This window comes from Centrocercus urophasianus, unplaced genomic scaffold (genome assembly GCF_019232065.1).
Source record: "Centrocercus urophasianus isolate 14NV4802_14NV808 unplaced genomic scaffold, USGS_Curo_1.0 seq_15, whole genome shotgun sequence".
NCBI lineage: Eukaryota > Metazoa > Chordata > Aves > Galliformes > Phasianidae > Centrocercus > Centrocercus urophasianus.
The window spans coordinates 46,899,987-46,912,436 of NW_024884697.1; the positions used below are offsets into that span (position 1 = coordinate 46,899,987).

The 12,450-nt window shown below is 43.0% G+C and overlaps 1 protein-coding gene across 1 annotated transcript in view; it reads left to right on the top strand.

Annotated features, from left to right (window-relative positions):
- Positions 1-12,245: 12,245 nt before the first annotated feature.
- Positions 12,246-12,450, top strand: part of UBN2 (ubinuclein 2) — a 57,760-nt gene continuing 57,555 nt past the window's right edge. Inside the window, exon 1 of the mRNA XM_042816398.1 lies at positions 12,246-12,371. Coding sequence (XP_042672332.1) covers positions 12,246-12,371 — 126 coding nt within the window. The remainder of the gene's footprint in view (positions 12,372-12,450) is intronic.

The following is a 12,450-nucleotide window of genomic DNA, read 5'->3' on the forward strand; positions in this document are numbered from 1 at the left end:
TTGACTGATAATACTTATCATTTAAGTTGCAAGGAACTGGGGACTGCAGGCTTTTGCCTTGCATGGTGACAAAACAGGACAATACATTAAGGTATTGTCCTAGCACTCAAAAGTCCTAGTAATGGAACAGACGTGTAGGTACTACTAAAATGCAGAAGAAAGGTGCTGAAATATTGATGTTTTGTTTACCACAGAAGTATGTTCAAGAACAAAAATGTGATAGAAGTTGCCTTAGTTGATACAGAAGGAGAGTGGAAAACATCTAAAGTTGTTTCTCTAGTAGTTAGCAGAACTTGATCTCTGCCCATTTCCAAATTCCCTGAAATGTAGGCATTTAAGGAGTCACTAAATAGGAAAGCTGGGAGCAAAGAGAGATGTGCAAAAAAACCATAACAACAAAAAGGACCTACATAGAACTAGCAGGCAGTGAAGAATGCGTGCGCAGAGTCAGGGAAATGGTAAGTTTAATGGGTCAGTAACAAGTGGACATAAAATTGAAAACAGCTGTATTTCAGATAAAGTAGTTGAAGAGTGACTTAGTCAAAAAGAAATGGTTGCATCATTAGAATTACAAGGAAGAATGTGGAAAATACAGCTATTTCTTTGTACTCTCAGTAACCATCTCATTATGGAAAATATGATATAGAGGGTGGAAAAAAGGTACAGCATTAGCCATCATAGCATTAACAACGACAGAGAAAAAACATTGTAACTGCTTTCAATTGGGCGCTGACCCATTCCTGATAAATAAAGATTATGATCATAAGCTTGATAATACCTGAGCACTCATGCCAGTAACATCCAAGTATTCTACAAGGAGGACAGCTGTGCTTTTTATTACTGCAGTATAGTTATAGAGGATTGCTGGGCGTCAGTCAGTGGGAAGTTGGTTGGTAGGTAGTTGTGTTGTTGCTAGGTGTGGGTTTTCAGGTAGAGAGTAATTGCACTGTGGCTATATATATGAAAACTTATACATATATGTATATATATATATATATAGTTGTAATTGCATTTTTGTTTCCGTTTTCCTTTTCTGTCTTAGTAAATAGCTTTTATCTCATCTCACAAGTTCTATTTTGTTTCCAGTTATCCCACTTGGGAGGCAGTGAGCGCAGGCCATGTGGTGCTGAGCTGCTGCCAGTTTATACCACAACTTCCTCATACTACATGGTAGTAAATTTCATCTGCTAATCCTTGTATTGAATCCCATAACTTGACTTTCCATGAAAATATTTGCCAGCAATGTTGTCGGTAAGAAGTAACCTTTGTACAAGTTTTTGTACGTGTATCCTTGAATATAGCAAATACATGTTTTATCTAATTCAGGATGACCACCCTTGAAACTGCTGAAGTGATTGAGTGGAGGAACTCTTAATCTCAGTGCAGTGACTAAAAATGTAGAAGCATCTTGAGAAAACACGTAGTTAATGAGCATGTCTACTGCAGGTAGGGAGATCAGCCCTGTCTTTAACTGACCAATTGTAGGCTGGAGGCTGTATAGGGGTAGTGGTCAAGTGATTGAAAAAAAAAATGTAAAAATAATTTTTTAAGGATGTTTTCCAGCCTGGAAAACTGGCAGAGTTTGTCAACTTGCTTTTTTTTTTTTTTTTTTTTTTTTTTTAATGGTTTTGTGGCACTTTTTTTAAGTGGTGTTGTGGTGCTTAGTTTATCACTGGATGAGATATTAAATATGTTCTTTCATACTGCTGCTCACTATTCTCCTAAATTGTACTCAAAAATTGTATTCACACTTTTTTGCTGATACTGTATTACTGTATTCTTTTAAATGAGTGACATGACATTAGTAATGCTTAAATTGCTTTTGTATAACTGCTGCACAGCTAAACCTGTAAAAGATCCATGCCATTAGTCACGTATCTTCCCATTCATTCTTTATTACACTAATTTTACAGCATTCTGGAAAAGCTGATAGATACTGAGTCCCATTGGTTAAGGCTGCTTGCAGAATTTGAAAGATATTATTTGTTTTCTTTGCACTCAACCACAAAAAAGTCTTCCTTCTGAGTTTTGTAGGTACTAAAGTTTTGTTTTCATTTTGAACAGGTAAAGCCGGTATTTGACATCTCTGGGCAATGGCCAGATCCTAAATTCCCTGTAGGACTTGCTTAATTGTTGAATTATACTACCATCTATTTATGGATTCAAAAATAAAAGTCTTATCTTTTGTAAAAGCTTTGACTTTTGAGAAAACTCATACTCTTCAAGTAAAAAGAGAACTTCTTTAGATCGTATTTGTACACTATTGTGCTTAACTGTTCCACATTATTTTTCAAGATAATTACATATAACAAATAATAGTGAAGTAAGTAATGGTCTTTAAAATGCTTTTACAACTAAATCTTCAAGAACTGGAACTTAGCATATTTCCTGTCAAAATACTGTACAGGATAGATTGAGCACTTCTCAGATACAGCTAAATTTTAACTGAAAAGTGGCATAGTGCCTATGTCATCATCTCCAAGCTGAACTTGTATGGACCTAGGAGCTGTATGCCTGTTTTGGAGTCCTCAAATCACACTTAAGCTGCCCTGTAACTACAGAAGAGTGATGAGCCTCGGACCTCACCATCTGTTCCTTGATCACAGTAAGCAACTTTTGAATGGTCAGTTCTGTGAAAAACCACACACAGCAATGCAAAGTTACACGGTATGCAATAACATTCTAATAATACATCTAATAATGTAGAGATGGCTTAAGTCATCCAGAAAAGAAGCATGCTTCAGTTCCAGCAGTCACATTCCACACTGTAATGCTACAGCTCTGAATTTGTTACCTGATTTTTTGTTTCTTAGGAACGGTGGGATCTTTATGCATGTCTGCTTCAAAGCTGCTGGTAATCTTGCTTCTCACCAGCACGTGTACACTCAGGTTGAGGCCATTATGTGGTTAGCCATTATGTGATGAAGCACAATGTCTTTTTCAAGTCCGTCAAATAATTTATTTAACACGACTTAAACATTTCTCATTATTATCAATCTATATGTGATAGCTTTTTCTAAGAAAACTTCAGAAAAATTAGATTACAAAATCTGTTATACCAGGTCTTAAACTGTCATATTCCTGTTATTGATGGTTACCATAGTAATAGTATTCTATAAGTTAAACCATACTTTTGTCTGACTCATTCATGAGGTCACAAGTTCTGAACTTGAGTCATTGCTTAACAGACAGGGAATAATTTAGTTATATAAAACTATCGTGGTTTTCCCCACTACTTAAAGTCAGAAGAGCTGGTTTCAGGTTAGAGCAAAACCATTTCCAAGGCCAGTTTTACATGATTTTGCACTTGATTTTGCACTCGATAGCTGTTCTCAAGCAGGTCCTGCTGCTGCATCCACTTTTCATTTCTGCATGTTCTCCTTGCCTATCAAGTGTTTTCCCTTTCCATTGAGCCGCTACCATGTGACTTACAGCACAGTCATAAAGCTGTCCACGTATCTGCTCCTCCCCTCACCCCACCTCTGAACGCTGCTTTCCTTGCCCTACTTCCAGGGAACATTCAGCGTTTGTTCTGATTTGTGAAATATGCTAAGTCCTATGGAGAACTCCAAATGAGTACGACTCTGAGAAGTAACTTTAAAATCTCTTAGAACCGTGACAAAGTAGTCAGATAAGTACTCAGCATAAGTTACATCTGACTGTATAATTACTTATCAATGTAAGGAGGAATACTGTTTAGGCCAGGAAAATGACATTTGAAATGTAGCTTGTTTTCACAAGCATTTCTGGTATGTAGCTGCTGCTCTGATCTTAAACTTCTCACCGCTATTGCCGTTGTCCTAATATTCTAAAATGTCTTTAAATTTCATACATCTTCTCAAAATACAGCTTGAGGTGGTAAGAAAACAGACTTTAATAAAATTCCATTTGTCCGTTTAAATTATTCATGTATGGAAAATCACTTTTCACAAGTAATTTTTCAGATGCTATTTTTAATGCTGTGGCAACTCAAAAGCAGCTTTGTGTTGAATCTGCAAGCTTGGTATGTCGTTAATTCCCGCGGATGAATATGTGCTTTGCTTGATGAATACAATTTGGCTTGGAAATAAAATCATGGAAGTATGAAAATGCTGAACCACGCATGCAAAGAATACTTCTAGCTTGTATGAATGTTAAAAATGTGGTAATTTGTTTATGCAATCATCCTCAGCTGCGATAATGTGCACTTATTTAGATGTAGAATTTGATGTAAGGCAAAGCAGTTTCCAAAGTGCTGAGAGGCACCAAAAGAGGTGGTGAGGATGTTAGAATTTTTGTAAAATCAGTCTGAAAGCCAAAGGAGAAACTAGAGAAGAAGAAAAATCCTCCAGGGTCACAGCCAAATATTACTGCCTATGTCAAACAATTCCTAGAAGGTTGCTTTGTGATCTACAGCGAATGTGTCATTCTGGTTTTTGGAAGAGTGAACATTGATTGATAGTTGTCTCCAGAACATGGACAGCACTTTTAAAACAATGTTTTACAATATTTATAAGTGTTTTATAAATGAAACATTTTCTGATAATCAATAAAATAATAATATTTCACGAAAACAGGGAAATGCAACGCTGGTGAGTGGGCAAGGCCAGGCTGCCTGTGGTCTGACTGGGTCCACTTCTATGGGCACTGTGAGGATATTTGTCTCACCCGAGGTCAGCTCTTGGAAGAGCAAATCTATGGCACATTAGCTTTCCTATTGCTGGGAATTACTTCCAGAGCCTTTTACCTCATTAAACAGTGTTACTACTGCTTTGAGTGTAAAACCACCATTCCAGCTGAGAATTCTATGAAAAGCCAAGTTTTCTTTGCTTTACAGGTGGGTGCTGTAGCTACTTAAAATAGTGACTCATAGATATTTGTGTGTTTTTAATTACTACTGAAAGAACAGAACCAGCAGACAATAACAGAAGGTAAAACAATTACCTGACTCCAGAGTTTCGGCCAGGCTGGTAATCTTCCGCTGCCTCCAGGGGGGCTGGCCTGATGGAACAGGCTTTTCACTGCAGATAAGTATCCCATTCAGCAAGCATCTTTAACTCTGGGGGTGGAGAGGTAGGAGGGGGGGGGAGAGGATGAGACAACTCTGAGCACATAATCCCTCTCAATCTCAGTAAATATGTGGGTGTTTTTAAACCGTGAAATGAGCAGGTATGAATCATGAAAGACTTACTGCTATTAAGGAAATCTTTCTAAAAGTGGTATTTTTTGAAGATGAAAGGTGCTTGCTTGTTCTAGCAAGGAGTTTTAACAGCAGAAGTAGAAACAGTTATTAACTATTACATTAAAAAAAATAAGAACATTTCTCTTGTTACATCTTACAATGCTAGCTAGAATTGACTTTGCTACTGTTATCTGAAATTACCAGCTTCTGCTTGAAAAAAAACCCACTTAAGAGCTGATGCTTAACATTAACTAGAAAACTTAATATCTCACCACCCCTTCAGGAGGAGTTTGCTCTTCCTCGTCCAAGATGCAGTTGATGCAGTTCTTTTTGTTTTCTCTCACTCTTTTTTCTTCCTAACATAGTTCATGCTGCTATTCCACATAAATTCAGCGTTTGAGGCTTTCAATTTTTTCTTAAGTTCCTCTAAGTTAACAATCTTTTTTTTTTTTTTTTAACTAGCTACTTTATTACAATATTCTGTAGATGACAAAAATCACAAATCATACAGCAGCGGTGTCAGTTTGCAGTTCACTTTGAGAAATTACATGTGAACATTACAGACAATCAGTGTAGGTAGGGCTCTCCCTTTGACTGGTTGGGAAAACCACAGTGCTATTTACATGAGGTCCTGTAAATCCTGTTGTTTTTCTAACTTGAAGACTTGCCCTGGTGAGATAAATGCCAACATTATGTTTTCATCAGAGAACCACGGAATCTTTTGAGCTGGAAGAGACCCTTAAAGGCCATCTGGTCCAACCTCGTTGCAATGAAAAGGGACATCAAGAGCTTGATCAAGGTGCTTGGAGCCCCTCCAGCCTCACCTTGGATGTCTCCATGGATGGGGCATCCACCACCTCTCTGGGCAATCTGTGCCAGTGCCTCACCACACTTACCATAAACTTTTTTCTTACATCCAATCTAAATCTCCCCTCTTTTATTTTGAAACCATTTCCCGTTGTCCTTTCACAAGTGACCCTGAAAAAGAGTCTGTTCCCTTTTTTTCTTCTTTCTGCCCCCATTTAGATACTGAAAGGCCACTTCCAGGTCTCCCCAGAGCCTTCTCTTCCCCAGCTCTCTCAGCCTGTCCTCACACGGAGGTGTTCCATCCCTTGGATCATTTACGTGGCCCTCTTCTGGATGCACTCCGCTCTCTTATACTGAGGACTGGACATCTGGACATGATACCCTAGGTTGAGATCTCACAAGAGCAGAGCAGAGGGGCAGGATCACCTTCCTCTTCTGCTGACCATGTTCCTTTTGATGCAGCCCAGGACACAGTTGGCTTTCTGGACTGTGAGGGCACATTGCTGGGTCCTGTCCAGCCACCAAGTACCCCCAGGTCCTTTTTGGCACAGCTGTACTCGATCCTTACAACCCCCAGCTTGTACTCATAGCGAGGGTTGTCATGATCCAAGGGCAGACCTTGCACTTGGCTTCGTTGACCCTCATGAGGTTCAGCTAGGCCCACTGCTCAAGGCTGACCGGATCTTTCCAGATGGTATTAGCCATCCTTCGGCTGTGTCAGTTACACCACACAGCTTGGCATAATCCACAAGTGCAAAGAGTGCATTAAATCCCACTGTCGATGTCATTGATGAAGGTCATCTACCTAATAGACAGCCAGTGTTGTCCTGGTACACAACACAGTTTTAAAAGACCATGATTGATGGCAGGAAATGGATGTATCTAAAGCCAAGCCTGAAGGAAAAGAGCATTTTCAGGGTGAGATCTCTAGCTCCAGGAGCAGTTTGAATGTAGCCTTTTGAAAACATTTTGAATGTAAGCCGTTGCTACTTTAAAAGGAGAATAAATGTCCCGTTGCCATTGAAAATTTGATTTTTTGACTAAGTTTGTTCAAAGCTTTTCTTAAAGTTCTTGAAAGATTTTGAGTGTCTCATAGGTTCAAACTTTTATTCTCCAAGAAGTAAGGTTTGACCAGTTCATAGGGTGCAATACACCAATGTGTGGGATAAAGTTCACCACTATTCCTCTACCTTGAAATTGTGATAAATTCCCTTGTAAAGCATTTCCTAATTACCTGAAGCCAATGAGCTTTTCCTAACCCTCAACATCTGGTATTCGTCCACCTGCCTACTGTCCTTCTAAAGTACTGTCTTCCTCACTAAATAAGAGAACTTCGGACCTTTTAAAAGTGTGGTATCTGGTAACAACTCTGAACACATATGACTGATTCCTGCCTGGCAGAATTAAATAGTATTTCTCTCCTAAAGGAAAGAAAGCTTGAGGTATGTTCTGCAAGATTTTTGTATTTTTGTTTAAAGGAAGAACACTTTTTTCCAAATGGTTTGCATGACACTGACGCTTCCTTTGGAGAAACAAAGAGGTTTATTACTCCTTGGGCTGTGTTATATCCATTTTCCTGCATTTATTGAAAGAATCTTGATCAAGTTTTATATTGCATTGGTTGTGGCATTGCTTTCTGGATTAGCCAGGAGAAAACTTAGAAAAAATGTAGGTAGAAAAGACAAGTGGAAAAAAAAAAAAAACATGCAAATTCAGAAAGCCTTCTTACATGTAAAAACAGCAAGGCCAGCCACACTGCTGGTGCAGTGGATTCTTGTGATGCAGAAGCGTTTCTAGCAAAAGCTACACCAATGTCATCCTACCTGCAGCTGCAGCATCTCCTGACACAGCAAAGAAAGTTGCAGCAGTTTCAGTGAAGGGACCACAGCAATCAACAAGATGCCTGGTTGGACTATAAGAAACCAAGACTTCAGGAAGAGATGGTGAAGAAACAACCTGTGAAAAATGAAGATGCAGTCACAAAAACAAAGCCCCAAATGAACAGAGGTGTCCTTTGGTGAATTTTGAGTGGCTGAGTTCTGTCTCGCTCCTACTTCACTGGAGAATCCAGTGTTCACCCTAAACAAAGTAGAAGCTCTTAAAGATGCCACTCCAGGCCACATAAACTTAAGCAAGAAAACTTATATAGGTTGTTCCAAAAGTAAGGCTTCTTTTTTTTTTTTTTTTCATGGAAACAGCAACAGATACAAACAGCACAATAGCACTATTTGATAGAGCAAATTCTCAGATAAAAAAAGCTATTTTTCAATATAGTCACCACTATTAGCTATTTCAACTGCAATGAACAACAGCCTGCATGCTGTGCTCATAGAAAACCTGCATCAGTGCAGGTGACCCACTGTATCACAGCTGTTATGGCAGTGTAATTGCTACAAAAACATTGCTCATGCAGTCCACCTTTCACTGGCCCAAACAGACGGAGGTTAGAAGGCACCAAATCCAGATGATACGGTGGGTGTGGCAATGTGCTCCATGGTCTTCAAAGTGGTGTGAGGCCTGGCGTTATTGTATTGCAAGAAAAAGATTCTGGAAGATTCTGATTCTGGAAGTTTGAGCCTTCAGCTTAGTCAGCCTTACAACATACTGGTCAGAATTGATGGCTTGTCTGGTTCTAGGAAAACCAGAAGGACCATCCCTTTTCCATCCCAAAAGACAGAGCACATCATTTTACCCACTGAGGGCTGCATCTTCAACTTCTTTCTTCAATGGAAATTCACATTGCCACTCCATGGAATACTGTTTTGACTCCAGCTCATAATGGTGACACCACATCTCGTAACGTGACAGATAATGACGTGATTCAGGAAATGTCACCTTCAGCCTCATATTATTTCAGTAGGTCCAGGAAACTTGCATAGTGTTCTTTCTGTCCCTAAGTGAGCATTCATAGGACTCATCTGGTGCAAATTTTGCAATATTTCAGTGTTGCCACCATCAATTACTACACATTGAAGCCAATACCCATTTCTGTACACAAGTCTGTAATCCACCGATTGGTACTTTATTCCAGCGCCTGCTACACTTGGATCTACTGCCAAGATTCTTTATGATTTAGTTCAAGATATTAAGATCTACAGCAAGCTTGCTTTGGTAACTTCACTTTAAATTCAGACATCCAGAACCACTATTTGTCTAGCCATATAAACAAATGTTCAGCCTCATAAAAAAGAGGTGTGCTCCAAGATGCTCAGATGTTAGATGAAACAGGTCTCTGAGGATTTATTTATCTAGCTAATCTCCCAGAAGAGAGGAGGAAGAGGGGGGAATATAAATGCAACAGTAAGTATCCACAGAAACCTTATATGTGAGAAAGGCTGCTACTTATATCAAAGTCTGCATTGTCTTAACTTAGAATAAATGGCTGCCTACTGCTTCCAAGAACTAGCACTATTTTCCTCTGTAACCCTATCGAAGATCAGATCAATTATTGCTCTTTTTTTTTTTTTAAGCACGTTACAAATCTGACGAAGATGTCGTTTCAAGTGTATCTACACAATAATCAACAGAATTTCAAGTACTGGTTCCAGATAACTTGCAAGCTTCATTTTCTTGTGGAGTACGTCTTACATTGATTACATCTGAATATGTATCTACAGGACTGAAAGTCAGAGTCAACTTGCAAGTTGGATTCCTCCAGTGCACAGCTTATCTTCACCCCTTTCCAGAATATGTGCAAACATTACCTATGAACATAAATTGTTATATTCCTGTTACTATACTGTACTTCAAGCTCTCATCTCCCATATGGTATTTGAAAACAAGCATTCAGCAGAGTCACAAAAGAGCCCAGTATTTCCCAGTTACACTTCTGTTTGCTCAGCACTAAATTGCTCTTTCGACAAGGAAAGGTCTCCTTCTACCATCAGAAGCCTTAATAGTACAGGCTGTGTAGAAACTTTGATGAGGACTAGAATCTGCAGAGCAGGATCTGCAGGTCTGGAGCTTAGTGACAACTGAGTCCAGAAGTAGTTATTGTGTGCCTCATCTGATAAATGTACGAAATTTGCAACAGAAAAACAGGTGGGATTTACAAATAGTTTTATGATGTTGAAAGTTGAAATGTATGTGAGGAATACCTGTGCCACACTTGCTAGCTCATCAAATCATAGAATATCCTGAAGGGACTCATAAGGATCATCGAGACCAACTCCTGGTGACCCAAAAATCAAACCCTATTGTTTGAGACCATTCTTCTTGAACTCCAACAGCTCAGGGCCATGCCAACTGCCTTGGGCAGACCCATTCCATGCCTTCTACCCCTGGTGCAGACCCTGTCCCTCACCCCCAGCTGCCCCTCCCCTGACGCAGCTCCATGCCATTCCCTTGGGCCCTGTCGCTGTCACGCAGAGAAGAGCTCAGCGCTGCCCCTCCACTCCCTATGAGGTGCTGCAGCCGCCATTAGGCCGCCCTTCAGCTCCTCTGCTCTGCACTGAGCAAACCCAGGGACCTCAATCACTCCTTATATATCTTCCCCTCTGGATCCTCATTGCAGCCTATCAATACCTGAAGGGAACCTACACCCAGGAGGGAGTAAACTCTTCAAAAGGGCTGACAACAGCAGGACTTAGGGAAATGGATCCAAGTTGAAGGAGGGAAGATTTAGGTTGGATGTTAGGGGGAAGTTCTTTACAAGGAGAGTGGTTAGGCCCTGGAACGGGCTGCCCAGGGAGGTTGTGGATGCCCCGTCCTTGGATGTGTTTAAGGCCAGGTTGGACGGGGTCCTGGGCAACCTGATCTGAATGTGTATGTTTGCTGGCCCTGCTAGGCAGGGGGTTTGGAACTACATGATCCTTGAGGTCCCTTCCAACCCGGGTGATTCTGTGATTCTGTGATCCTTTACCACCTTTGTAGACCTACTTGTACTGGAACATGAAAGGTTTTAAGACAAAAAAAATCTCTTTGACTACAGCATTCAACAAAGCCTTTCAGAAGGACTTCAGGGCAATGTTCCCTAGACCTAGTCAGGCACTCCATGACTTCCTGCTGCAAGTAAGATTCTGAAGCATTCTCCATTCCCTTTAGTGAAACTGTAGTGTTCAGGAACAGCATTCCAATTTTGTGAACGTTCTCTGCAGCATAGAGTAGACAAGTCAAAAAACTTCACATGCAGGGAGATGAAAACATCACAAAGCTGTGCTGAAGGCAGATTGGAAAGTGGGTAATGGGCTGTGTGGAATGGTTTGTTGTAAATATCAAAATAGATACACAAATTACACTCATCTTGCATAACGTGAGTACATTTTAAATTAAAAGGAGAACACAGCTGCCTCAGAAACACTGAAGCCAAGGAAGAACAAAAGATGATAACATCTTCCTCCTGCCCGCTCCAGTGCAGGTGAATATGTTATGGGGATGCTCATGGTTTCCTGAGATTCCACAGTGCTTTCTTTGTCGGCATACCCTGCCTAGCAGTGCCAGCATCAGTCTGTCAGGTAGGAGGTGGCAGACTGAGGCACCCTGCTTGCAGGCAGCTCAAGCTCTTGGAAGCATGCTGCTCACACCCTGCCTTCTTCGTGTGTGCAGAGAGCAGTTCTTCTCACCAGCCTACTGCCATCAGCACTTCACACGGCCGCAGAGCCCGCTTTCCTCACAGGACCACCAGGGCAGGACCTCAAGGAGGTCAGCTCCTCAAGGAGCCATTTCGGGCCCTACACAGGCCCAGGCCCGTCGGCGGTGGGGGCCGCCTCCGCGGACAGCGCAGATCGCACCTCACCCCGTCCCGCGCTACCCCTGCTCTCCCCTCTCCTTTCCCGCCTCGGCGGGGCTTTCCCTCAGGGCGGCCGCTCCCCTCCCGCGCGCGTGATCCCCGGGCGCCAACGGTGCGGCGCGAGGCGGGGGGGGGGGGGGGGGGGGGGGGACGGCAGCGGTTCGGCCGCCATTGCCCCGCGCGGCGCGGCGCGTGCGGGCGGCCCCTTTAAGGCTCCGACGGCGGCAGCGTGCACATCGCCATGGCAACCGAGGGCGGGCACCGTCGGGCGCGCTGACGTCGAGGGGAAGCTGAGCAATAACAGCCGCGACGCGGGGCGGTACGACGGTGTCGGCGGTCTCGGGGCGCGTGCGCGGCCTCGGGCCTGCTTCTATTTATGTGGGGGGGCGCCAAGATGGCGGAGGCGGCGAGGAGAACGTAGGGGGGCAGCTCAGACCGGGCGGCGGAGGGGGGAGGGGAGAAGGAGGAGCCGGGAGGAGGGAACGCGGAGAGCGGTGTCACCGTTCGCGCGAGGCGGGGGCCGGTGAGAGGGCGGGGGGGCGGCGGAGGATGGCGGAGCCGCGCCGGGTGCCGTTCATTAGCCTGTCACCCGTGAGGCGCCGCGAGGCCGAGAGTCCGGCGCTGGAGCGGGAGCCGGGGGGCCGCGAGCCGGAGCAGCCGCCGGCGGGCCGCGAGGTGCCGCTGACGGAGCCGCCGCCGCCGGCGCCCCGGGAGAGCGCCGCCCGCCTGGAGCCGCCCCGCGAGCCCGGCCGGC